The sequence below is a fragment of the Eretmochelys imbricata genome, chromosome 4, assembly GCF_965152235.1.
Source record: "Eretmochelys imbricata isolate rEreImb1 chromosome 4, rEreImb1.hap1, whole genome shotgun sequence".
NCBI lineage: Eukaryota > Metazoa > Chordata > Testudines > Cheloniidae > Eretmochelys > Eretmochelys imbricata.
The window spans coordinates 110078721-110105881 of NC_135575.1; the positions used below are offsets into that span (position 1 = coordinate 110078721).

A 27161-nucleotide genomic window follows, 5' to 3' on the forward strand; every position below is an offset into this window, starting at 1 on the left:
GAACCAAGCTAGCGTGGTGGTGTGCTGTCACTCGCCCCTTTTCTGCCAGGACCAGGACCAGCCCCAGTCAGTAGGGAGTATCTGTGCCTCACTGCTGCTCTTCTCCATTGCAGTCAGGGGATGCCTTTGTAAGCAGGGTCTGAATGAATGCTTCCCTGACTGCTAGCTGGGAGGGGGAGAGACTTTGGGTGTGTTTACGTAAATACAGTTTGCTCCTGTTCTGCTTACATATTCAGCAGAAAGAGTGGTGTCCAAGTGATCAACTTTGGCTGGTGTTGAGTTACAAATCACCTTAGTACTGAATGCAGGGGTAGTGAAATATGGTTACCAATGTTGTAATTATTGTGGGAATACAGGGAAGCAGGACTGTACTTAACCTGTCCCAAATGAGGGGGGTCACTCTCAATTGACAGAACCTCATTAAACCAGGGGGTTGAATGCCAGGGCCCTGAGAAAGTAAGGGCGTGGTAGCAAGTGTAAGTAGTCTCTGGGCCTATCTAAGACCGTGATCAAGTGTCTTGATATTTTTGGTCTTTTGGCCTTGAGATGAAAACCTTGCCTGTGTCTCTTAGACCTTGAAGTGAAAAAATTATCTAAGTTATATCCTGGTTAGGAGGCTGCAAACCCTTCCCAAGGGTTCTTCTTGGACTGGTTTAAGCTGTTCTTCTCTTCTCTTACCCTCCCCCCCCCCCCCCCCCAAGAAAGAGCTAACTAGGCTTAATTAGGAGCCTCTTTGTTATGTTAAATGCCGAATCAGAGCTGAAATCAGTTGTGGTAGGACTGTGTTTCTGCCCTGCCTACTAACAGCTAAAAATCCCTGAGAGTTGAACTCACTTGAGATGGGGCAGCCTGCAAAGAGATGAAAATTACTAAGAGACTGATGTGCAGAGGTCACAGCAGAGAGGCAGGTGGAAGCAGAAAGTGACTGACAGTCAGCTGGTGAATGAGTGGCTGGTGCAGCAGAGAGGTACGATGAGCGTGAACGGCGGAGAGGCACGGCAAGAGCAGGCAGTTGGCAGGAGTGTCTGTTGAGTGGCTGACAGAGAGGGTCAGTGAGCGAGAGCCCGAGCAGCAGAGTGAATAAAGTGCTTCTTTACTCCACCCAGGGCGGGAGGTGAACTCTCCAGATGCACCTCTGAACTTTGGGTCTGCACTGATCGAGGACAGCAGCTGTGAATAGGGTGCGGAGAAGGGTCGGGCACATGAAAGGGACTTTTGGGTTGCTGGACTTAAGAACCTGAGGGGGAAAGGACACTGCCCAATCTACTTGGGGGTGGGTCTTTTACTCATGATTTATATTTATGAACAGTGTTTGCAGTGTTTTCCAAAATTAACGCTGTTACTTCCCTCCTTTTATTAAAAGTTTCTTTTCTACACTCAAACTCTGTGCTTGCGAGTGGGGAAGTATTGTCTCTCAGAGGCACCCAGGGGTGGTGTGTAAATATCCCAGGTTACCGGGTGGGGGCTCGAGCCAGTTCTGTATTGTATCAATGGAAAGGAACGCCTAGATATTGAACCCGGCCCTGGTCCTTGCTGGCTCTACCTGGCAGAAGGGTTATACCTTTAAGAGCCAGACTATCTTGTATTGGGACTAGCACAAGCCTTCCCTAAACAATAGTAGCGGCAGAACAATCCATAGCATCTCTCCTGAAGACAGGGCAAGAACAACCCACACAACAAAGTGGTTCTAATGAAAATAGGATTAAAAACATTTTAACTTATGTATATGGCACCTAGAGAGACAAGGTGGGGGAGGTAATATCTTTTATTAACCAACATCTGTTGGTGAGAGAAACAAGCTTTCAAGCAACACAGAGCTCTCTCTTCTTCAGGTCTGGGAAAGGAACTCCCAGCATCACAGCAAAATGCAAGATGAAACAGGTTGTCTCTCTCACCAAAAGAATTTGGTCCAATAAAAGATATAACCAAACACACCTTGTCTCTCTAATATCCTGGGACCTACATGGCTACAACATTGATGTACTCAGATATGGGAATAACTTAGAGGGTTATTTTTTTTACTTCATAATCATTGCAAGCTCCTATCTGGTGGGCACCTAGTTAGTAAGGGAATGGACACCTTACAAATCATAGCAAGCAACGTGGGCCAGCGGACAAGGCAATTATCTGGGAGTCCAGAATTTGGGTTCTGTTTGTGTCTCTGCCACTGACCTACTGAGTAACTTTAGGGAAGACATCCCCTTTCTGCCCTTCCCCCTCTGTAGAATGGGGTTATAGTATTTTCCTTCCTTCACAGAGTTCTTTTGAGGTCTACAGATGAAAAGGACTAAACTAGTACTGCTATAGTGAGGAAGGATGGCATTGTGGACTGCAAACTGGATCTGTATTGAGTTCCCAGCTTTGCCACAAACCTTGTATAGTCAAGTTTAAACTCCTTTTCCTCACTCTCAAGGCCCTGCGCAAACCTGCCCTACCCTGCAGCTCAGACCTTGTCTCCTATTGTATTATCCAATGGTTCGTTAATGCCTCCTCTGTTTTCTTTTCCCATTCCTATCTCTGTGCACTTTCCCACACTGCCCTTCCTAGTGCACTGATTTTACCTGTTACCATCTTGCTCCTAAACCTCCTATAAATTCACTTCTTCCCTGATGCCCACCAGATAGGAGCTTGCAATTAATTATGAAGTGGGGAAAAAATAACTCCCTAAATTATTCCCACCTCTGAGTATCCCGATGTGCCCTGTCTTCTGTGCGCCTGTCATGTAGACTGTAAGGGCTTTGGGGCAGGGTCTGCCTTCAGATATGTGCATTGCGCAGCACTGAGAACTTTGTCAGCACTAAACATGTTACAAAGAAGAAGAAATGATGAAAGAATGTCACCGGTTTTCCAATCTCCTAAAATGCTGTTTCTACCACATGGTGATTTGGAGGGCGGGGGGCGGGGTGTCTTTAAATTATTTAAACTAATATTGTCCCCCCCCCCCACCCAGCCTACCCCACTTCTGCAGAAAGGTGCTAACATGCTGTGTGTTAGGCCTGGAATCCCCCTTCTGTCCCAGGTCACTGGGAGCAGCAGCCCTGGGGTGCTCCGCACCCCTTCTTGCACAGGAAATGAACATTTGGCCCCAGTCATGTGTGTGGCAGATATACCCCCCTCCCCCCGCAAGGTCACCCAGCTGCCTCCTCTCCTCGCTAGTGTTCAAGGAGAAACCAAGGGGAGGGGGAGGGGAAAGTGAAACAGAGTCCTTTGAGCCCCGGCTATTTGGGGGATTATTTTTAAACTCTCCCTTGCAGTGGAGTCTTTGATAAATTATTCATTGGACAGAAAAGGCTGCCGCTGAAGTGCTGATGTCAGGAGGAAGGAGTCTAGTGCAGCAGCCCTGGTGCTGCTGCTGCTGCTTCTGCTGCAGAGAGACACTCAGCCTGAGCGTAAGGGTGCAGCATGCTGCCTGGCTCCTACTCCTGCTCCAGCCTCTTGTGCAGTAGCAGCAGCGGCAGCAGGGCCCGGGCCAAGGGTGCAGGGCCAAAAGGGGACCGCGAGGAAGAGGAGGAGGGAACGGTATGGCTCTCCTCCGAAGCAGTGGCTGCAGCGGTGGTTCTCTCTGTCTCCTGGTTCTGGCAGTGGCATGCCTACTGCAGCGTGCCCAGGTGAAGAAGCCAGTCCGATGCCCTGCCACATGCAGCTGCACCAAAGAATCCATCATTTGTGTGGGGTCTCCTGGTGTGCCACGAATCATCCTCAGCGACATCAGCTCCTTGTAAGTTTAACCTTCCTACACCAGAGTTCTCCTGGGCAGCGGCCGGGGGCCCCTCACCCCTATTCCTTCTTTGTGGTTTGGGCTTCTTTTCTGTAAGTTGGGGTTTTAGTTTCCCTGCTGGATGCTGGCTTCTTGAGGGATGCTAAGATCCCAGTAATGTGCAGTGTAATTAGCGTATGGCAGTGTCTGTGCTTTCCATGCTGAAATATTGCACTGCCTTGCAGCTGCAAAGGAGTTTGATTTCTATATCTGAAACACCTTTTCAAATGAGAAATCTTGACTGCACCATTTCTACACCACATATGTAAGGGAAGGAAAATGCGTGGGTGTGTGTGTGCATATATATATATATACTTACCATGTGTAAATCTTATGGACCTGAGGAGATGGCAAGTGGCCATATTAAAGTGCTGTAGACTTAAAGAAAGATTTACTCCCTGGTAATTATCTTAGATGGCATTATTACCGTGGGGCAAAGACTACACAGACTTCAGGAACTTGAGAGTTAGTTAGATGCATTTTTAATGTGAGTAGAACTGGCAATGATGGTGTTTTTAACTTGCACCACTTTTAAATCTCATGTGCTTTTGCTGTTAATCCTGTTTAACACACGTACTAATTTTCTTTTCTCTCTCCCTCTCTCTTTTGTTCTTTCTTTCTTTATAAAAATCCAAAAATACAAGTGGGCAGACAAAACAATCCTCCCCACCCCGTGGAGAGAGGTTGGCAAGAGGCTAAAAGTGCATGGTATTAAAGATTAATGTGAGGATACGGTGAAAAGGGAACTTCCCAAGCTTAGTGGGGAGAAACAGGGACAGGAGCAGAATTAAACACGCTTTAAACATGAATATTGACCCCATTTGCTGGGATATTATAAAAAGGGGCCAGGCCAACCAATGGGGCAGATATTGGGATGCTGCTAGTGAAGGTGATGATAATGAGCCTTATTTAGTTGTTGGATTTTCCTGTTTTTTTCCTCTCAGGAGCCTGGTAAATGGAACCTTTTCTGAAATCAAGGACAGAATGTTTGCCCATCTGCCCTGCCTGCAGCTGCTGTAAGTACTGCACTTCCCAACAAAACACAGCTCTAACTAAAACTTTTGCCAATATCCCCCTAGATATAGGCACCATGGTATCTTCAGAAAGAAGATAATGGATAAGTTAATCGCTGGGGTAACTCCATTGACTTCAGTGGTGTAACAATATGCCAGGGATGAATTTGCTTCATTGACAATATGGCGTAAAACCATTTAGGAAATTATTGCTAATTTACTAAATGAAGACAATATGTTTCTCTGCTGTTTTAAATTCTTTTTTAAGGCCCATACTAAACACACTTAGGATTGAATTCGCCTCTTGGAGTCACACGATTGATCTAACTCCAACATCATGTTCATTCTATGCTAATGAATCTGACATTAACCGTGCGGGTAGGGGGTGGTACTGATATCAGTGGTGATTTGCTCTTCTCGGGAGAGTGGACTGTCAGAGTCCAGATCATTCCAGTACATTTGAGAGGAGAATTTTGTGCTACCTGTAAGAGTTCAAAGTCTCTTAAGCAAATTGTGTTGGGTTGAATGTGGCTTAATGGAAAGTGTTGGGCTTTGAGGTCACAGGTTCCAGTTCCACGAACCTGTCTAGGAAGTGGTGACTATTCTGTAGGAAGAACAGTGCAGTGGTTAGGGTGTTAAGTTGGGATATGGGAGCCCTGTGTTCAATTCTCTGCTCTGCTGCAGACTTCCTGGGTGACCTTGGACAAGCTGCTTAGTCTCTGCTGTGTTTTGTGCTGCCATGCTGAACTGATTTAGGAGCCTACATCTCATTTTCAAAAGGGATGTAGGTACTTAGAAGCCTAAATCCCCTTGACAGTGCCTCAGTGCCACGTCAGTAAACATGTGGATAATAGCACTTCCCTGTGTTAGAGGGTGTTGTGAGGATAAATATATTAAAAGATTGCAAGGCACTACAGAAATGGGGGACATGTAAGTGCCATAGACAGATAATTTAAAACCGGGGTCTGCTGAGACAGAATAGCCCCCAGTGGCGTCTCGTAATGAGGGGCAAATGTGGCGAAGCCCCACCAGTTCAATCCTCTCGCCTTTATTTCTTTGAATAAACAAAAACAAATACAATTGTGCCAAATTCCTTCGTTTCCTTCTTTCCAGCAGCACAGTGGAGAGAACACTGGGGAGTGAAGGGAAGACAGGACGAGGAGAGGCCTTCATCCCCTTCAGTGCAGCACCACGGAGCGCAGCTAGGAAATGGAGGGGCTGGCAGAACCTCGCATCTTCAGTACAGCAACCCCCTGGCCTTTGTGTTTAGTGGGAAAATGCATTGGGTTAGAAAAATGTATTAACTAACCAGCTGCCACATTTGAAAACACTTGTGTGTGCGGTAAGGGAAAAAACATGTTTAACATGGTGCTAGTTAACGTGTTTGCTAATATGATGCTTTTTCTCACTATAGACAAGGCCATAGAGGGCACTCAGGGGAAGGAAAGTCTGGCAGCCTCCAGCCCTTAAGACCTGAACTCTTCCCTTCACTGAAAGTGTAGAGCAGGGCGGAGATCAGAACATGCTCAGAGGGAACTTTCTTAGGCCTCTTTGGGGCTACAGAAGATTTGCCCAAAAGAGCTGGAGTGCAAGTATAACCCACACACCTCCTGGATGTGGTGTTCAGTCCCATCTAGTGGCACCGAGACCACTTAGAGAGAGAAATTAATGAATCTGCTCTACAGCCTTAGCTAAGGGCCATGTAGCTTTTAGCTCATGCATTGGAGGTTCATGCACTGATGTCCCAGGTTCGATCTTGCCCACTGACAACTGGGGTTGTCGCTGTTACACAAGCTCAGCCCCAGTGCCGAGCTCCATCCCATACCCTTCAGAAGCAGTGTGAGGAGTCCAAAGAGGGGAAGGCCAATGCAAAGGGAGTGAAGACCTGGCCTGCCAGTGATTTGAAGGAGATGGCAGGTAGAGGCCTGTATCCTGAGGGGAGGGCAATGTGGAAGGGGCTGCCTGTTTATTTTTTTCAGAAGTTGGGGTAGAGTGGTGAGATTACCAGCAGAGGATATTGCGCAGTGGGGGTATCAGATTGTTCAGTGCAGGAGGAGGAAGAGCCCCAGCATTGTTAGTTTGTTCATGTTATTGGGGAGGGTGTCTAAGTGCCATACCAACCACTTATCTTGTCCCCCCCGCAACAATTTTTGCTGACTAATGTATTTTATAGTTTTGCCTTCAAACACAGGAATTTGAATGATTCAAGATATGAAGGAAGTAGCTTAAGGTGTGAACTGAAATAACCATTGCTCTTTACAATCTTTGGTACTGGTTCTTATTTGTTAGTAACCCTGGTAAAATAGCAATACCAGGATTTATTTTAATTGCCATCTCAATCTTTCTTGGATTTCTTTGGGTTAATTTAAAGAGTATTTGTCTAGAATTAGCACACTGACCTAGGATCACAGAGCAAGTTTCCATTTAATATTCATTATCTTTCCAAATTAATTTTAGTAAAATACCTAAAACTATGCAAAAAAAGGATTACTAAGTGGTTATAATAAGTGATAAATGCGGACATGCTCACTTGTAGCTGCTGGGAGTTCCAGCAGCCCTCGTGAGATTTTAGAAGTAGTCTTTCATTTGAGTGGGGTTTCCTTTTCATAGATTAACAGGATGAAGAAAGAGCATATTTTTGATCAGATACTTGTATATACGAGGATTACAGGGCAGATTCTCCACCCCACGTTGAGCAGAGCTATGGCTGGCTGTAGTTCCCTGATCCCCAGCCTCACAGCCGTGGCACAGGTTAGAGTTGCTCCTGCCCAGCACTGTCTAACTTACATTACTGACCTAAGGTTCTGTGGGTGGGGCAGAGCTGCCTCTGCTGGCAGAGGATATAGGGGGAATTCTCTGCGGACTATCTATGGCCACTTTGCACCACTGATGTGGCACAAGATGGCCTTAGTGCACCAGAAAATCTAGCTCTCTGTGCCTTTCCACCAAGGTGGATGATAATGTCATGGAGTATACTTTCTATAGCATGGAAGATATTAATAGCGGGTCAGATTATGCCATTGATTTTTTTAAAGCACCACTCCAAAATATTTTCCACATGCTGTATTGATGGGATAATATGGACCTGAGTCAGTAAGATTAGGTGATGATAGTCAATAAACGTAACTGGCATAATCCTCTGTGTCAGGTTTTCATCTGCTTTCCTAATGGCTGCTCTCCATTTTCAGCTTGCTGAACTCTAACTCGTTTACTATCATACGGGATGATGCCTTTGCTGGTCTCTTCCATCTAGAGTACCTGTAAGTTCTATATTTTACATATTTGCCAGTCTTTTATAAATCAAGATGTTTTGATGAGTTGCCAAAACTCCTGCCTTGGAGAAACCATTTTCCCTGTGGTTACTGGGGCCAAGGAAAATGGAGGGATTTATGTTCCATTTTCTGTCCAAATGTCTCATGCAGCTACCTACCATTTTTCAGATGTTGCAGAATATTTTTAAAATATGCCATATATGCTGGGGTGACTCTGTATAGACAGATTTTAGAGTAACAGCCGTGTTAGTCTGTATTCGCAAAAAGAAAAGAAGTTCTTGTGGCACCTTAGAGACTAACCAATTTATTTGAGCATAAGCTTTCGTGAGCTACAGCTCACTTCATCGGTGAAGTGAAGTGATGAAGTGAGCTGTAGCTCACGAAAGCTTATGCTCAAATAAATTTGGATTTGTGCTGGAAATGGCTTTTAGATAAGCTATTACCAGCAGGACAGTGGGGTGGGAGGAGGTATTGTTTCATATTCTCTGTGTATATATAGAGTCTGCTGCAGTTTCCACGGTATGCATCTGATGAAGTGAGCTGTAGCTCACGAAAGCTCATGCTCAAATAAATTCGTTAGTCTCTAAGGTGCCACAAGTACTCCTTTACTCTCTTTTGTAGCCATGATCCCCTTTTTCTTCATTCTCCCCTCCCACTCTCTCTCTGCAGTATCTTTGCCACCCCAGTATTTCATTTATACTTCATCCTCTCTCTTCTTAGCTCAGTTTACTCCTTCCCTTTATTTCTGCTTCATTTCCTCTTCTTACCACTCTTTCTTTCTCTTTTTTTAAAAAGTATACTAACCGTATTATCTGGTTATCCTCACTTCACATTCAAAGGGCTTTCCAAAGACTCACCTGCTTTCGTATCTCAAATCAGGAGGTAGGTTTTTAGAGTCTGAACACATTCTGGGTACAAGATACATCCCTCCAATAACTTTTCAGTGTTGAAAGAAGCTTCCCCTTCTATAGATTCTCACCATTATATTGCTGCCTGGAGGAGTGTCATGAACGCTAACCTCTGCTAATGCCTTTATACGTCTATAGGCAGTTACTGCTAAACATGCTGCATTCAGAACTAATATTATGGTATGGAGGAGCAGCCAGCAATAGAAGTAACAGACCCAGAAATAGTGGAATATGGCAAACGGCATATGCTGTAATCCATGATTCTACAGCATCTGGATTTTTCAGTGACAGCAGTAAACAGTTTTACAGGTGGAGGCATCAAAATGTAAAAAGCTTGTGGAAGGCAAAAAAAACCCAAACAAACTTTCAAATTTGGGTCTGCTGTGGGCTGGCTTCAGCTTCCAAGTGGTGCTCATGAGGAGCCCAAGATAGAGCATGTTACAATAGCCTATGTTTGTGGTGACGGATGGAGTGGGCAGGCCCACATTTGAAAGAAAAGTATGGAGTGTCTTAGTCATTTGATCAAATGTAGCATTCTATCAAGAAACAGAGACAAATCTAACAAGACCCCAAGACTGAAACCCCCTTTAACCAATGCCAGACAGATGATCTCAGCTGAGGTTATGATCAACATCTCTGCCAATTCTTCAAAATGTTTCCTCCTCCCAAGAGACCTTACCTCCACCTTTTGTAAATTGAAGCTAAGCAGTGATATTTCCTCCACATGAATGCTAAGCAGCATTAATACTCCAGTATTCAATTTCTTCCAGGCATTGGTCACCCAGCATAGGGGGAAAAGAAACCTCTCTGGCAAATGAGAAAGTTTCTTTGTGTACAAAATAAGGGATCAAGGAGGAGGGCAGGCCAGGGAGTATGCATAACAGGTAATGTTGCCAAAAGTAACTATATCATGTCTACACCATTAAGAACAACATATATATAAATACTGCCAAGACTAATGGGCTATGTTAATAGTGTCTGAATATATATGCCTAGGAGCTCTGAAAAAGGACTGGGCTAATATACTGTCAGTCATTAGAGAGTGACACTAATAGGTGCATTCTCACTGAAGAGTCCCTTCAGAAGATTCAGTGATGCAGGAATCTATATTTACTGGGCCATGCAGTCACTGAGTCCCAGTCCAGACGTCCCCATCTCGAAACATTGAGTTTGATGGAGATATGTTTATTTACACCAACTGAGGAGGCAACCAATCTTGGTAAGGCAGAAAAAACCTTCTGTCTCCTGAGAGAAAATAGCTCCAGCTTCCTTGGGTATGGTGTATGGGGAAATCTGGCCTTTTGGAGTGCTGACAGAATTCATGACTCAAAGCAACCTTCTGACGGAGTAGACTGACTCCTTTCTCATGTCCTTATCTGTGCTCTTGATGTGAAGAGGGGTCCCTGTCACTTCATGAAGATGAACAGTTACTACAGAGCTGAGCACCAATATATGAACCTAGACAGATAGTGAAGAGCCAAGGACAATGTAACTGTTCACAGCAGCTGACTTTGCTCTCTAACCCCCAACACAATTATTTCTCCAACACCTTAGTTCCTAGAAATGTAGGGAGTCATTCTGCAATTTCCTTGGCCAGTCCTGGTGGTGACCCCACAAGGTGTAGCCCCCAAGGAGACCATACAGATTTCAGTCCAGATGCTGAAATGTAGGTAGGTTCATTTTATTGTCCTCACTTTTGTCCCATCACTTTCCTCTCGGCTGCTATTGGCTCTCTTCATTTTGTTCTTAACTTACTTTGTCTAGAGGAGCTTACAGTTTGTCTTCACACCACCACACATATCAAATATAATTGCTAAACACTGTGGAACCCTGGCCAACTCCCCCTCTCAGGTCTGTCAGGAGAACTCCTCAGGGGATGATTAACTGAATGAGTGTGGGACCCTTACTGAATGAGGGAGGCAACCTAGTGACAGAGGATGTGGAAAAAGCTAATGTACTCAATGCTTTTTTTGCCTCTGTTTTCACTAACAAGGTCAGCTCCCAGACTGCTACGCTGGGCATCACAAAATGGGGAAGAGATGGCCAGCCCTCTGTGGAGATAGAGGTGGTTAGGGACTATTTAGAAAAGCTGGACGTGCACAAGTCCATGGGGCCGGACGAGTTGCATCCGAGAGTGCTGAAGGAATTGGCGGCTGTGATTGCAGAGCCATTGGCCATTATCTTTGAAAACTCGTGGCGAACCGGAGAAGTCCCGGATGACTGGAAAAAGGCTAATGTAGTGCCAATCTTTAAAAAAGGGAAGAAGGAGGATCCTGGGAACTACAGGCCAGTCAGCCTCACCTCAGTCCCTGGAAAAATCATGGAGCAGGTCCTCAAAGAATCAATCTTGAAGTACTTGCATGAGAGGAAAGTGATCAGGAAGAGCCAGCATGGATTCACCAAGGGAAGGTCATGCCTGACTAATCTAATCGCCTTTTATCATGAGATTACTGGTTCTGTGGATGAAGGGAAAGCAGTGGATGTATTGTTTCTTGACTTTAGCAAAGCTTTTGACACGGTCTCCTACAGTATTCTTGTCAGCAAGTTAAGGAAGTATGGGCTGGATGAATGCACTATAGGGTGGGTAGAAAGCTGGCTAGATTGTCGGGCTCAACGGGTAGTGATCAATGGCTCCATGTCTAGTTGGCAGCCGGTGTCAAGTGGAGTGCCCCAGGGGTCGGTCCTGGGGCCGGTTTTGTTCAATATCTTCATAAATGATCTGGAGGATGGTGTGGATTGCACTCTCAGCAAATTTGCGGACGATACTAAACTGGGAGGAGTGGTAGATACGCTGGAGGGGAGGGATAGGATACAGAAGGACCTAGACAAATTGGAGGATTGGGCCAAAAGAAATCTGATGAGGTTCAATAAGGATAAGTGCAGGGTCCTGCACTTAGGACGGAAGAATCCAATGCACCGCTACAGACTAGGGACCGAATGGCTAGGCAGCAGTTCTGCAGAAAAGGACCTAGGGGTGACAGTGGACGAGAAGCTGGATATGAGTCAGCAGTGTGCCCTTGTTGCCAAGAAGGCCAATGGCATTTTGGGATGTATACGTAGGGGCATAGCGAGCAGATCGAGGGACGTGATCGTCCCCCTCTATTCGACATTGGTGTGGCCTCATCTGGAGTACTGTGTCCAGTTTTGGGCCCCACACTACAAGAAGGATGTGGATAAATTGGAGAGAGTCCAGCGAAGGGCAACAAAAATGATTAGGGGTCTAGAACACATGACTTATGAGGAGAGGCTGAGGGAGCTGGGATTGTTTAGCCTGCAGAAGAGAAGAATGAGGGGGGATTTGATAGCTGCTTTCAACTACCTGAAAGGGGGTTCCAAAGAGGATGGCTCTAGACTGTTCTCAATGGTAGCAGATGACAGAACGAGGAGTAATGGCCTCAAGTTGCAGTGGGGGAGGTTTAGATTGGATATTAGGAAGAACTTTTTCACTAAGAGGGTGGTGAAACACTGGAATGCGTTGCCTAGGGAGGTGGTGGAATCTCCTTCCTTAGAAGTTTTTAAGGTCAGGCTTGACAAAGCCCTGGCTGGGATGATTTAACTGGGAATTGGTCCTGCTTCGAGCAGGGGGTTGGACTAGATGACCTTCAGGGGTCCCTTCCAACCCTGATATTCTATGATTCTATGATTGAACTAGTTGTGAAATGGGGAATAGGGTTATCCACACTGTCCATGCTTTTCCTTCTTTCTCTTTTCAGCTCTTTCCCTTACATTCTCTCTCTCTCTTGTTCAGACTGTCACCTTTTCCTTCTCTTGTGCTTTGGCCATAAGAGAAAGGAAAAGGGAATGTAAGTACCTCTACTGATATTTCTTCAGCATCATATACGAAGAAGCCTATGTAGATACTAAGTTAGGAGGCGATAGGTTAAAACATACATACTAATACTGTATTTAAAATATATATTTATTATTTTTTCTGTATAGATTTATTGAAGGAAACAAAATAGAAACCATTTCAAGAAATGCATTCCGTGGCCTTCGCGATCTGACTCACCTGTAAGTCCTTTATCACTTATTAGAAGTTGTTTATACATTGCCAGATGTTCCAAAACTCATGCCTTAAGCACTTCTGTAATTGTTTTTACTGTTAATGGTGGAGGCTCTTTCTCCTTTAAAGAAAACTAGTTTTTGTGCTGTGTAGGACATTTCCATCTTAATCTCTGCACATCGGCTAATTCAGACTGTTACAATGTGGCTTCCAGTAAGCTTAAAAATATTCACTGTTCTGACGATACTCCAGCGTTTTCACCTGAGTTACACACACTCAAAACCTGAACATGCAACCTTTACTTTGCAAGCAGTTCTTATTACTAATACCTTAGATACAGCATATTAAAGTATAGTTAAAATTCCATTTACTTTTCAGCATTTTACTGCTTGTATTTTTGTGTATTTCATTCCTCTTGGGCAATAAAAACCAATTGACCAATTTCACTTTTGTTTCTAGTCATCTTCACTTTCTGTTCTCACAGATTAGCAAAGATTCACAAGGTGGAAGCACAGTGTTTAATTCATTCATGATCCCATTAGTCATGGTCAGTACTAGGACTTAGACAACATCAAATCATTAGCATTATTTAAGTGACGTTAGACTTGGTAGGAGTCAAGATAATAAGATCTAACTTTCTTTTCTAGTTCTTTGGCTAATAACCACATTAAAGCTCTGCCAAGGGATGTCTTCAGTGATTTAGATTCTCTGATTGAATTGTAAGTAATGAAAATCTTTTTATTGGTTGCCTGTCATTGTGACTCTATTAATCTGTGCTTTAAGTTCCGTATTTTTGGTGTTGTAGCTGAAATCCATGCTAAAAATAAATGCTTATTGTGTTGTATTAGCATTCTCATTTTAATATTGTTTGCTCAGTAGGATTAAATTAGACTTCACTTGTTGTTTATCACAATAGTGCACATGACCAGCATTATTACTTATTTTCTGATCTTTCATGAAAAGTCTTGAGTTGAAGGGACGTCAACTTTAAAATCACAGTTTGTGTGAAAATTTTTTAATCTACTGTTGCTACAAGTAACCCCTAAAATTACTGTTACTGAAAGAGATTAGATTTTTAAAAAAAGATTCCCCCCGCCCCCCATTTTTTCATTTTGTATTTGACAGCACTTTGCTCAGGCTGTGTCAATATTTTTCTAGTGGTTAGTCACTTTCCCCTATTATTTAAAAAAAAAAAAAAAAAAAGTTGGAAAATGTGATTGTAAAGCCACAAACTTTGTCAAGAGGCTCAGAGACAGGAATTGTACCTGGAACTACAGATACCTTATTTTTTGGAATTGACTCAACTTCACATTGATGGTGACCCTTTTAAGAATTTAAACACACTGTGAACATTTCAGATGTTTGTGGAATTAGTCTCTGTATGCTCTGTTTCAATGTAACATAGAAACTTCACTGATAAGGCTGTTACTGTCAGCCGCCTATGTACTGGAGTGGTAGAGTGAAGCAAAGGAATCTGTGAATTTCAGTGGAACTCTGAGACAATGGAAAAGCAGCGGAGTGGGAGGGAGCCGTCTTGTGAGGATTTTTAGTGAATTATAGTTCCAATCCTGCTAATGCTTATGAACGTGAAACACCTGAATAGACCCGTTCCATGCATAAAGATACACATGTGCGTGTTTCCAGAATTGGGGCCTGTATTTGTTATAAACAACGTTTCAGTGAAATGTAAAGAACAATACAGTTAGGATAAGAGATGGGAAAATATTTTCCATCCTCTGTTCAGAATCAATTTAAAACTATTCAGCTACTTTTGAATTAAGTATGTCAACGTGCTAACAATTCTGCAGTTTTCGTATCACTACCAACCATTTCAAATATGTTTATTTCTGTGTGTTTTTTTAGAGATTTAAGGGGAAATAAATTTGAGTGTGACTGCAAAGCCAAGTGGTTGTTTGTGTGGTTAAAGATGACAAATTCCACTGTTTCTGATGTCCTGTGTATTGGTCCAGCAGAATACCAGGATAAGAAGTTAAATGATGTCACAAGTTTTGATTATGAATGCACCACTACAGGTATTCAGAATATGTATTTCTAAGCACACTACAAATGATTAAAGATTAGAAATTTAGATTAATCCCATATTACTGTATCAGAATGATTTGGGAGGAGGGAGAAAAGGGTTCTATATAAAGCACTTTAGAATAACAGAATAAGTTTAACTATTGAGAAGATTAAATTTAAAAGCCAAAGGAAGTAGATGAGATTTTATTTGGATTAAGTGATAAAAGGGACAAGAGCTATGATTTTCAAATTCCATAAGGTTTCATCATGACTCTATGACTCAATTTTCAGTCACAGATCTTTTGCTGTTGTCTGGAATAAGGCCGTATATCTATGTCAGAAGAATTTCCTGAAATCAATCTCCATTTCACAGAATGCTACATAATACCACTGTGTCTGTTGTCTTCGTTCAGTAGGCCACAGCTTAGTAGCACTGTAATAAGTATGTGTCAGCAGTGTTTCCAGCAATTCATTATGCAGACCCATAATAAAGGAGAGAAATACTGGATAATACTAGTGCTGCATGGCTTAGGAACCTGGTATTTGTTTTATATTAGATAGTAAAAAGCATTCTCTAGGATGTGGAGACAAACTTGCATGAAGTTCTGATTGTCAGAAGATGATTACAGACCAAACATAACAATCAGTTCTCTGTGTTTGAATACAATTGTACTGTATTAAGAACATTAGCCACTAATGTCAAGTTGTTCTTATATATGATGAGAGCAAATTGCACCTGAAAGAAGTTGGTCCAATAAAAGATATTACCTCACCTACCTTATATCTGTCACCTGAAGGTATGACAGTAATATTAATGGTAGTTGAGTTCTCATCTCTGCAAAAGCAAGCTGTCAAGAATGAGATAGAGCTCTTAAAAGCTTATGTAAGAGACAACATAAAAGTTAATTGACAGTATTGTAAAGATAAACTTCCAAGCCAAGGTATGAAATATAACCCAAGCACCATATATAAAAAGTAAAAAGAATAAACTCTAAGTTAAAGCCCCAACGTATGTCAGGAGAAGCATCAGAGGTGAAGGATGATAATTCCTTGTGTAGACAAATTGATGTCAAAAACAGAAGACAGAAATTCCTGTGAACTGTATCAGAAATTTCCATTACTGTGTCCGCTGATCCACAATGATGCAAAAACACAAAGTGTAATTTACCTCAGTCTGCATTCATTAAAGGTTATTGTTGCACAAGCACTGGCTTAGTGCTGTGTAAACCTTGACAGCCAGATCCTCAGAGCTGCCCTGATTTACAGCAGCTAAGGATTTGATTTAGATCTACTCTCTCTGTAAATGTATGACAGTATATGTGTAATTATGCAGTTTTCATGGGCAAAATTCTATCCTGCTGTTACTTCACTGGCCTGGTGTAAATGAGGTTACGCTCGGGATAAACCTGACCCGATTTATGTGGTGTAATGACTGACTGCTTGAATACTTGTGCCACTGCAGTCAGAGAAGCGTTGAGACAGGGTAGTATAGGATATTTTCAAACCCCACAGCCAGTTAGTTGCTAGCTGATCTGAACAAAGAAGAGCATGCACCTCACCAACAATGGCGTAGTCAGCAGCATGCCTGCCAGTTTTTTTAAGAACAGCATGAGAGCAAATTGTAGAAAAGTTGGAGCTGTGACATAGGGCCTCCTTAACAGGTGTTTGTGGGGGGAACAGACTTTGAGGCCATGGCACACCTGGTGACTGAGCTTTGTGACTTTGTCCTCACCCACAACCATTTCAGATTTGGGGACAGCTTATACTTCAAGTCAGTGGCACTGCTATGGGTACTCACATGGCCCCACAGTATGCCAACATTTTTATGGCTGACAATACTCCAGAAGAAGTGGGTTTTTTACCCACGAAGGCTTATGCCCAAGTAAATCTGTTAGTCTTTAAGGTGCCACCAGACTCCTCGCAGTCTTTATGAAGAAACAGTTTCTGCAATAGAGAAAAAAATCTTCAGGGAGTGCACCATCACCAAGGCAGCATAGTATCCCAAGTGTGGAATTAAAAACTACCCACTTCTGAGCTCTAATCCCCACTCTGCCCTTGACTCTGTCTGTGGCATCAGGCAAAACACATAGCCTGTCTGCTCTTACTTTTCCTAGCTGTAAAGTGGAAATTGGGGCTTGTCTACAGTGGAAAGTTATTCCAAAATAAAGCAGAGTGGGAATTTAAAAAGGCATGGAATAGCTCCCTGTATGGACACTCTTATTCCAGAATAAGTGTGTTAAACAAGATCAGGAAAAGGCATTAGTCTGCCAGAATAAGTGTGTCCACACAGGGAGCTGTTGCAGAATAGCTTGTTCCATCATAGCTCTTCTGTTCTATTTCCCCTCATTTGGTCTGTGAAGATTAATTAATTTGCAAGTTAATGTTAGTACAGTGATTTGAAGCTGTAAAGCAATATATACTGTAAGTGCTAAATGTATTCTCCTAGTCACTGAAGGACAGATGGTTATTCTGCTTTTTGTTCCTATCCCTCAGTATAAATCACTTTCATATAGTTGTTCACATTAATCTTCACTATCATCTTTCCTTCCCTTATCATGCATGGTTTAACAGACCTTTCAATGTATTATACTCTTCAGTGATCCACATCAAGTATTACATGGATAATCCGGGTAATTTTCAAAATACCTTTGATTTCAATAGGAATTTGTTTAGTAAGATTTCCATCTCAGTGGCTCCATTGACATACCAGACCTGGTGAACTGAAGAACAGTAATGAATCACAGGGATGCTATAAAATTGAAACACTTTTTAACACAATCGATTATTAAAACTGAAAGAATTTTAACAATCTAACGTTACTTTTAACCATTTTATCACGGTTTAGTTTTTTGCATGTCTCACAGTTTGGACAATGAACATAGATTAATCTATTTCACTTTTGTTTCTAGTCCATTATACTTTCACATTCTCCTACAATGGCACAGGGCTGCAGGGGCTTGGTTGCAAACACAGCAAAGCAATGTTTGTTTATTTTTAAAAATTCTTTCCAGGTTTCGTTAAATCTTATTTTTATAAGGCCTGCTTCTCTTTGACTCTAAGGCCCCTTTACATTGCTCTGGCACCACAAAAGGGGCTTAAAGTGGGTGCACATCTGACAATGTAAAAAGACCTTAAAGTGGGCCAGTTTACACGGGAATAATCTGGAAAACTAATCTAAATTAACTAAAGGTGCCAAATTAAAGTGGATTAATTAAACTATATTAAACTCCTGTGTGGATGTTCTCATTCAGAATTAAACTTTATTCAGTTTAGCATAATGTAATTAATTTAAAAGAAACCAAAGTATGGTCACTTTAATTGTGAATGAGGTTGTCCACACAGAGGTTTAAGTCATTTTAGCTAATCCACTTTAAATTCACATCTTTAGTTCATTTGGATTAATTTTCCTGAGGGGTGAGATCGATAAAGCACTTTACTGTATTGCACTCTAACTGCCCCTTGTAGACCCTCCTGGCACACTCTAAAATGTACCTGGTTCACGTTAATGTATATAGCTTTCTTGAGCAGGTCAGCAGCATCTTTATGTACCTTTTAGAAAGCAACGGTAGAGCGCTTTACAAATCACACCCTTCAATGCACTTTGCCCTAGCTGAGCCCTGAGTGTCCCTATCTAGATAAGCCCTTGTGTCCACTTGTGGTCTCTCTACTGCTAGAGTGGCATAAAGGGGTCTTAGTGAAAATGCGAATCAGGCCCATAGAGTTTAAGTCAGAGGACAGATGACAGCACCTCTCTACTGCGTAACTCCATACCAACTACAATGGACAGTCTTTTTTAAATATGTAGTAAAAATATTGTGTAAATTTTTAGTGGCTTTCACCAGTTACTGTGAACTATTTATCAGTTGATTCAGTGAGAGTTTGATCAGTAATACTTCCATTGTTACTGATCCAGTGATATAATAAACCCAGTGTCAGGTGTGAGTCAAAATAGCTTTGTTGATATAGTATCACTTCTGAACAAGCTGTGAGCCATATGATGCCAATAGGCAGGTTTGTTTTAATTCACAAACTTCATACACTTGCCCTAAGACTGTTTCAAAACTGTTGTGATGTTCTGACAGATTTATTTAGTTTTTAATACCCCCCCCACACACACACTTTTTGTATCACATTGTGATAAAGCGGCCTCACTTGGAGCTCCCGCAGCATGACCAATGTGCCTGCAAGGCTAATTTATTACAGATAACGTCCCATACTTGTAAAACATAACAAATCAAGTGCCCAGCAGTCCATCAAAATGCAGCCCCCACGCCTATCATCACACTCAGGCTCTCTGCAGCTTCAGCATCTCTCACTGGGTTCACCTCGTAAGTGGTGCGCCTGCATCTCTCACTACGCCTCATTGCAGCCTTCCCTCTCTGCCCCTCCAGCTGCAGCTCTCCAGCTCAGAGAGCCAGGCTTCTCCATGCCTATGTTGAATAAATAACAGGTTGAAAACGCAGACTGCAGGCTCAATTCCAACTTCAGATTCAGCCTTCAGCCCTCACTGGCCATGGCTCTCTGGCCCCTGCACTGGCTTCCTGGCAATTCCTCCCTCTTTCCAGGGAAGGCCTATATAGCTTTCTGCTTTCTCAGAGACCTCCTTCAGTCTCCTGATCTTTGGCAACTCTCACTTGCCAGTCTCTGCCCATATACATGGCCCAGGTGCCTTCTCTTAACACCAGTTGGGAAGCAGCTGATGAGACACAGGTACAATGGCCTCTTCCTTCTTAAAGGGCCAGTGCCATGCTATGACACACACACTTTAAATATATGTTTATCAGTAACAGCTAGAGTCACTGTTCCATCCTTAATTACATTTTTATGCTTTCATTTATTTTTACCCTCCATATATTTTACCTTCCAGTTTTCTCCAGTCCTTTAATTTTTCCAAAGGAATTGATGATAAGAACACCCTTACTTTCTAAATGTACTTGCTTTCACACCAGCATCACTGACATTATCAGCACAAATACACATGGTTTTGGAAATAGGATCTGCTATTTCAGTGATGCAGGAGAGCTTGCCACAAAACCTCATGCTTTGCTTTTGGTAGTCACCAGAAAAATGGTGGCAGTTCTCTTTTTTAGCTGTGGAGTGGTAGATTTTCTGTTTGTTTAATTGTAGCTATCTAGTCTTACCTCCTGCAGTATGACTCCACAAGTGTGGGCCTTTCAAGTATGCGTAGACGTAAAATCCAACATTTGGAAGCAATTAATATTTACTTTGGAGAGGAAATAAGGACATGCCTTAAACCACCACTGAAGTGCACAGAATTGGGCAAGAGTTTTTAAAGGGTAAGAGTGAGGACATGATTAAAATGTTGCTAAAATTCATGGGCCATCAGGCCCTTCCTGAATATGAAAAGTTAGCATGCACAGCATGGCACAGAGCTCCTAGTATATAAGGGTGTCTGTGGGCCTGAGATGAATCTTCATCTTAATGAAAGACTCATCTTCTCCCACAAATATATTTTCCCCTCCTTGTAGACAGGGTTTGTGTCACCCAAACTAGACCTGAACTCTGTTAATGCTGCTCTTTATTGACCAACAGGTGTCACCCTAAGTCTCTTTCCCTCATAATAGTCCCCTGCTCTGACCTGCCAAGCTACTGTTGCAACAGAACAAGTATGAGATCCGGCTGCGCAACATATAAAATGAGCTCTTGACTTAAGTGAATTTTAGAATAAAATTGACACAGAGGCTGGGATTTTCAAAAGAGACTTAGGGCAGCAATTGGAAGTTGGACTCTCAACTCTCTTAGGTGCTTTGGAAGCCTCAGCCTCAGCTGCCACCCTAGGTTTTCCATTAGATGATAACAGTAAGGCAGGTCAAATTTTAAACCTAAAATACTTGACAGTGTTCCTTTAAATTATACTTTTATTCAGGTTTTTTTAAATTAAATGTTCTCCTAGGTATACTTGGTCCTGCCTCAGCACAGATGACCTTTCGAGACCCCTTCCTGCCATACATTTCTGTCATTGCAGGTGTGGGGTAGCTGGGATGGGGTTATCCCAAGGAATTCACTTCATCTGCTTTAATTGGAAATGTGCAGAAGTGTCTGTGTTGAATAAATAACAGGTTGCAAATGCAGACTATGGGCTCAATTCCAACTTCAGATACACATGTGCAATAACGAGATTTTTGAAGACACGGTACATAGCAATAAGTGACCAAAAGTTACTGTTGAAGTTGGAGTCTTGGTTTTTTGGGGTAAAATCCTGACTCTGTTGAAATATATGGAAAAATTCCCATGACTTCAGTGGTGCCAGGATTTCACACTTTACATTCTACTCATAGACAGTACTCCTACATAGTACAATTTCTAGCTTTCTTTCTAGGGAAGTCAGTGGTCTGATTTCACAGATATCAGGCAAGATAGAATGCAGATTTTGCAGCTAACACCAATCACATGTCTTGATCTTCTTGTGAATTGAATTTTGGAAGGGAAATTTACACTGCACAGAGCAGCAAACTGTTCTCCCTATTGCTGCATGCCTAATTGTCACTCAGTGACACTCCCTGTGTTAGGGCTGTTACAAGCTTAATCCTAAATCAGAGTTCTTGTTCCTAAAATAGTGTCCAATAGTACTGATTAGAAAATAGGAACCATGTGTCAACTATTTTGTGTTTACAACATGGGATTTACTGTAATTTTTTTAAACGTCTGTTTCTAGATTTTGTTGTTCATCAGATTTTGCCATACCAGTCAGTTTCAGTGGATACATTCAACTCTAAGAACGATGTGTACGTAGCCATTGCACAGCCTAGCATGGAGAACTGCATGGTACTGGAATGGGATCACATTGAAATGAATTTCAGAAGTTATGACAACATCACAGGTACACACATGAATATATCAGATTTATACATGCAGTGGTGGTATAATCAGTGTGTAATGGGAGAAGGGAAGAGTTGGAATATGGAATTCACTGATACATCATGGAGTGGACACTTGATGCTATATCCTGTTATCATTCCACCTTTGTTGAAACCCCCACATTGAAGGCAATGGATCAAGGCCATAATGTGGACTAGATTGCTCAGAGAGCCATATTGTTCTTGCAGGAGACAGCTCTTACCAGAACACAAGCTTGGCATTTGTCTCTGTGATATTTAGTCTTCAGCAAAGGACAGGGTAGACATGGGTGGGTTCTGCTCCTGTAAATTTTTCTTCATGAGTGGACCCTTATATCCCCACAAGCCCCTCTGAAGTTAGCTGGGCCTCCACACAGGGGTTGCCCTTGGAACAGCTTGCAAGATCGGGGCCTTGTCTACAGGAATATGGGAACTGCCATGTTCAATCAGACCTGAGGTCCATCTAGTCTAGTATCATGTCTCGGACAGTGGCCAGCACTAAATGCTTCAGAGGATGGTATAAGGGCCCTGCAGTAGGCAGATTATGTAGGCACAATATTAGTATAACATTTGAATTAGTATCCATTCTAATAGAATTAATTTTATCCAGAGAGTGTGAAATCCCAAACTGATCTCTTGACGAACTATCTGGCTTTTCCGCATACAGTTCAGCTAGACCAGGTTTCCCAAACTTGGGATGCCACTTGTTCAGGGAAAGCCGCTGTTGAGCCCGGCCGGTTTGTTAACTGCTGCGTCAGCAGGTTCAGCCGATCTTGGCTCCCACTGGCCGCGGTTTGCTGTGCCTGGGCAATGGGGGCTGTGGGAAGTGGCGTGGGCCGAGGGACGTACTGGCCATCACTTCCTGTAGCCCCCATTGGCCTGGAGCAGCTTTCCCTGAATAAGCGGTGTCCCAAGTTTGGGAAACACTGATCTAGAAGATTAACTATTAGGGTTCACTTGACATCATGTGCTCAAGGAAGTTCATCTTGCCTTCATACTGACCTTCAAATGTACAAACTACTACATGGCAAAATAAATGCAGTGCACCAAACTCTGTTCTGTTATACCTGTGCAACACCACTGAAATCAATGGGACTGTACAGGTGTAAGGGAGAGCAGTATTTTGACAGATTTGAATTAGTTTTCTTTATGTTTACTCCTGGGGAAATTTTGCGCCACTGTGTGTGCATATAATTCATGGGCCGTGCATATTTTAATTTTTTTTTTTTGCAGAAATTAGCTTCTGCCATCAAGTTGCTGCAGTTCTGCCTTTTGCCCACCAGTGGGCTCTGTGGCGCTAGAACAGAGCAGCCACTCCTGACCAACTAGGGAAGAGAAAGAGCCTATAGTGCGGGGGTGGGCAAACTTTTTGGCCTGAGGGCCACAACTGGCTATGGAAATTGTATGGCGGGCCATGAATGCTCACGAAATTCGTGGTGGGGGTGAGGGTACCGGCTGGAGGTGCGGGCTCTGAGGTGGGATGAGGGATGAAGGGTTTGGGGTGCAGGAGGAGGCTGCAGGCTGGGGGTGGAGCAGAGGGGTTCAGAGTATGGGAGGGGGCTCTGGGCTGAGGCAGGGGGTTGTTGTGTGGGAGCAGGTACAGGTTCTGAGCTGGGGTGCAGGTTCCAGTGTGGGGTCAGAAATGAGGGGTTCAGGGTGTGGGGGGGTCAGGAGGTTGGGGTGGGGGGGGCTCTGGGCTGGGATTGAAGGATTCAGGGGGCTGGGGCAGGGGGTTGGGGTTGGGATGAAGGCTCCGGCTGGGGGTGCGGGCTCTGGGGTGGGGTTGGGGATGAGGGGTTTTAGGGTTCAAGAGGGTGCTCTGGGCTGGGACCGAGGGGTTCAGATGGCAGGAGGGGGATCAGGGTTGGAATGGGGGTGGAGGCGTAAGAGGAGGTAGGGGTGCAGGGTCTGGTTGCAACTTACCTCAAGCAGCTCCCAGAAGCAGTGACATGTCTCCCCTCTGGCTCCTATGCAGAGGTGTGGCGCTGACCAGGTGGCTCTGCGCGATTCCTTGTCCGCAGGTGCCACCCCTAGAGCTCCCATTGGCTGCAGTTCCTGGCCAATTGGAACTGCAGAGCTGGTGCTTGAGGCGGGGGCAGCATGGAGAACCCCCTGGCTGCCCCTATGTGTAGGAGCCAGAGGTGGGACATGCCGCTGCTTCAGGGAGCTGCACTGAGCCATGGCACACGCAGCACACCCAATCCTGCTTCCCTGCTAGAGCAGGGCAAGCCCTTGACCCTGCTCTCTGGCAGGAGCTCAAAGGCTAGGTTAAAAGGTCTGCAGAGCCGGACATGGCCCACGGACCATAGTTTGCTCACCCCTGCTGTAGTGACTTCTTCACAGCACTTGTTGGGCCAGGTCAGGAGACAGAAGATATGGGGAGACAGACAGCGTGGAGTCGCTGGGGGGCCAGAAAGGGGCTTATTAGGGAATGTAGAGGAGGACAGACTGGGGCAGGGGCTGAATGGGAGTGGAGGTGCAGGGGCAGGGGGAGGGAGTGCAGGGCCACATAGGGACAAGGGAGGTGCCTGGGTGGGGGCACAGAGACACATGAGGACAGGGGCAGATGTGCCTGACTGAGTGGGAGAGACTAGGGGTCAGCCAGGGTCTGCATATTGGAAGCTCCCTAACAATCCCTCCTTGCCCCCCCCCTCCAAAAAAAATATGTTCCATACTTTTCTCACCGATACCCAACAGCCCTCCAAGTTCACATCCAGGCTCCTTCCCAGCAATTACTTCCGTCTTCCTCCGTTACCCCTGACTCCCCCTGCACTGCTTCTGAGGGGTGCGGGAAATACGATTCAGTATTGTAGTTTAAATTAATTATTACTCAGAGTTCTGTATTAATATGCCTAGTAAGGAATCTATTTGTCAAAAAACATTTCCTGAGTCTTTTTTGTAGTCTGTATTGTTACAGACATACTTGCTGACAGGTATTTTGAAATAAATTACCAAAATAATTGAAACTGGTGTGATTCTATTGTGTTATTTTGACAAATAAAATATGCAGAATTAAAATATTGTGCACAGAATTTTTAATTTTTTGGCACAGAATTTTTCAAATATTTTTGCGCAGAATTTCCCCAGGAGAAAATGTTGCTGTTGCAGAAGTAAAATATTTCCCTTTAGAGAGGATGTGGGGGAATTCTCTTCAAAGTTATCTTATAGCTTTATACAATATGTACAGAAAGATATCGAGGTCGAATATAAGTGATTATGTTTTGCTGACTTGACAGTTTTGGGGGAATAAGGGATTTCACAAGAAAAAACTGGATTAGGAGTAGCGGCATAAGGAGACAGGGTACGAAGGGCATGTATTAGCCTATCACAAAGCAGTGTTCCTACCTACCTCAATGTCACAGTGTTAAAATAGGGCTTCAGAATACATATGCTCACACTCCAAATTTGCACATTTCAAAGACTTCATGTCATTGGACCAACTGGCTTCATTGTGCTGAACTGACAGGCCTTGAAACAACAGCGCTGTTTCAGGAATGCAGATTTGGCACATTACAAGTGACTCGTAACCCAAGAAGAATGGAAAGCTGCTTTAAGAACTTAGCGTTGCCCCATTTGGCCTGAATGGCTAGTCAGAATTCAAGGTCTTGCCAGGGTGATTCAGCAATATGTGTCAGGCGTGGTCTTGTTGTACTTTTGTTTATTCACAAAAAGTGTACACAGAGTGGTTTCCTTGAACACAGAGGAAACAAACAGCAGCAGGCAGTTTCCTTGCTAAGAAATGCCCAAGTCTGCCACTTCAGTGAATTCTGTGCTCAAACTATCTTTATGCTTCCTCTCAGGGTCACTGTCACAATTCCTTCAACTAGCTTGCCCCCTCCAATACACATAGCCCTCCAATACCAATATCTTAGCTCCTGAAGCCAAGGGTTTCACTGCTTGAGAACCCTGTTGTTCCTTAATATCTGAAGTCGCCTTTCCTCACTTGTTGCTGGATCAAAAAAATGTGATACGCCTCATGCAGTATGAATGAAAGCACTGCCTCATGCTGCCATGTAGAACATGAAAAGAAACTGGCAGCAGTTAAGACAACAAAATGAGGGATAAAGAAAGAGGGAACTGAGTAAATCTCTCTTTGTTTGAGTGGTTGAATTGTACGGTACTAGTATTTTTTGCTTTTTGTTTGAGCAACAGGTCAGTCCATTGTGGGATGCAAAGCAATCCTGATCGATGACCAGGTCTTCGTGGTGGTGGCACAGCTCTTCGGTGGCTCACATATCTACAAGTATGATGAAAGCTGGACAAAGTTTGTCAAATTCCAGGACATAGAGGTCTCTCGCATTTCCAAGCCAAATGATATAGAGCTGTTTCAGATAGACAGCGAAAAGTTTTTTGTCATAGCAGATAGCTCTAAAGCTGGTCTGTCAACAGTTTATAAATGGAATAACAAAGGATTCTACTCTTACCAGTCCCTGCATGAGTGGTTCAGGGACACAGATGCTGAGTTTGTTGATATAGATGGAAAATCTCATTTAATCCTGTCGAGCCGCTCACAAGTTCCCATTATACTTCAGTGGAACAGAAATTCAAAAAAGTTTGTCCCACACAGTGAAATCCCCAACATGGAGGATGTCTTGGCTGTGAAGAGCTTCAGGATGCAAAATAGCCTCTACATAACGCTCACAAGGTTTATTGGTGACTCCAGAGTCATGAAGTGGAATAGCAAGCAGTTTGTGGAGATACAGGCTCTCCCGTCTCGAGGGGCAATGACACTGCAGCCTTTCTCCTTTAAGAATAATCACTACCTAGCTCTAGGAAGTGACTACACCTTCTCCCAGATATATCAGTGGGATAACGAGAAGAACCTCTTTAGACTATTTAAAGAAATCTATGTGCAGGCACCTCGCTCTTTCACAGCTGTGTCAACTGATCGAAGAGATTTTTTCTTTGTTTCTAGTTTTAAAGGAAACACACAGATATTTGAACATATAATTGTTGACTTGAGTTTATGAGGGCTGTTGGAGTGAAGCTCATGTACAATGAGACATTTTCACTTATCAGAAACAGCAACAAAAAGACAGATTATTCATCTCCAAAAATAGGGTGTACTTGTGGAACTAGTAAGACGTTTTCTGAACTTTTAGAATTTGCATATTAACCAGGAATTGCAATGACTTGGTTAACTGCATGACATGTCCCTTTTACCATTTTTAAAGACATTTTAAAACCTGTAATTATTCAAAGGAGTGTGCAATACATTAGGATTAATTCTGATATCTAAGACAGCTATGTGAATTTTACCTAAGAAATTGAATTAAATTGGACACCTCGTAGAAACAAGAGAGGAGAGAAAACAATGTCAAACATGGAA

The 27161-nt window shown here is 43.3% G+C and overlaps 1 protein-coding gene across 1 annotated transcript; it reads left to right on the forward strand.

Annotated features, from left to right (window-relative positions):
* The first annotated feature begins 3521 nt into the window (after positions 1–3521).
* On the forward strand, positions 3522–26802 carry LGI2 (leucine rich repeat LGI family member 2). The gene is made up of 8 exons (XM_077814612.1): positions 3522–3718; positions 4702–4773; positions 7959–8030; positions 12890–12961; positions 13601–13672; positions 14817–14986; positions 21652–21816; positions 25985–26802. Exons 1-8 carry the CDS (start codon positions 3522–3524, stop codon positions 26800–26802), a joined length of 1638 nt encoding a protein of 545 aa, XP_077670738.1.
* Positions 26803–27161: the final 359 nt, after the last annotated feature.

Bases quoted from the DNA above. Each gene is read 5' to 3' on its own strand.
- LGI2 (XM_077814612.1), top strand. From the start codon at position 3,522: ATGGCTCTCCTCCGAAGCAGTGGCTGCAGCGGTGGTTCTCTCTGTCTC. The intron at 3,719-4,701 runs GTAAGTTTAACC...TTTTCCTCTCAG, and splicing joins CTCAGCGACATCAGCTCCTT to GAGCCTGGTAAATGGAACCT. The intron at 12,962-13,600 runs GTAAGTCCTTTA...TTTCTTTTCTAG, and splicing joins CTTCGCGATCTGACTCACCT to TTCTTTGGCTAATAACCACA.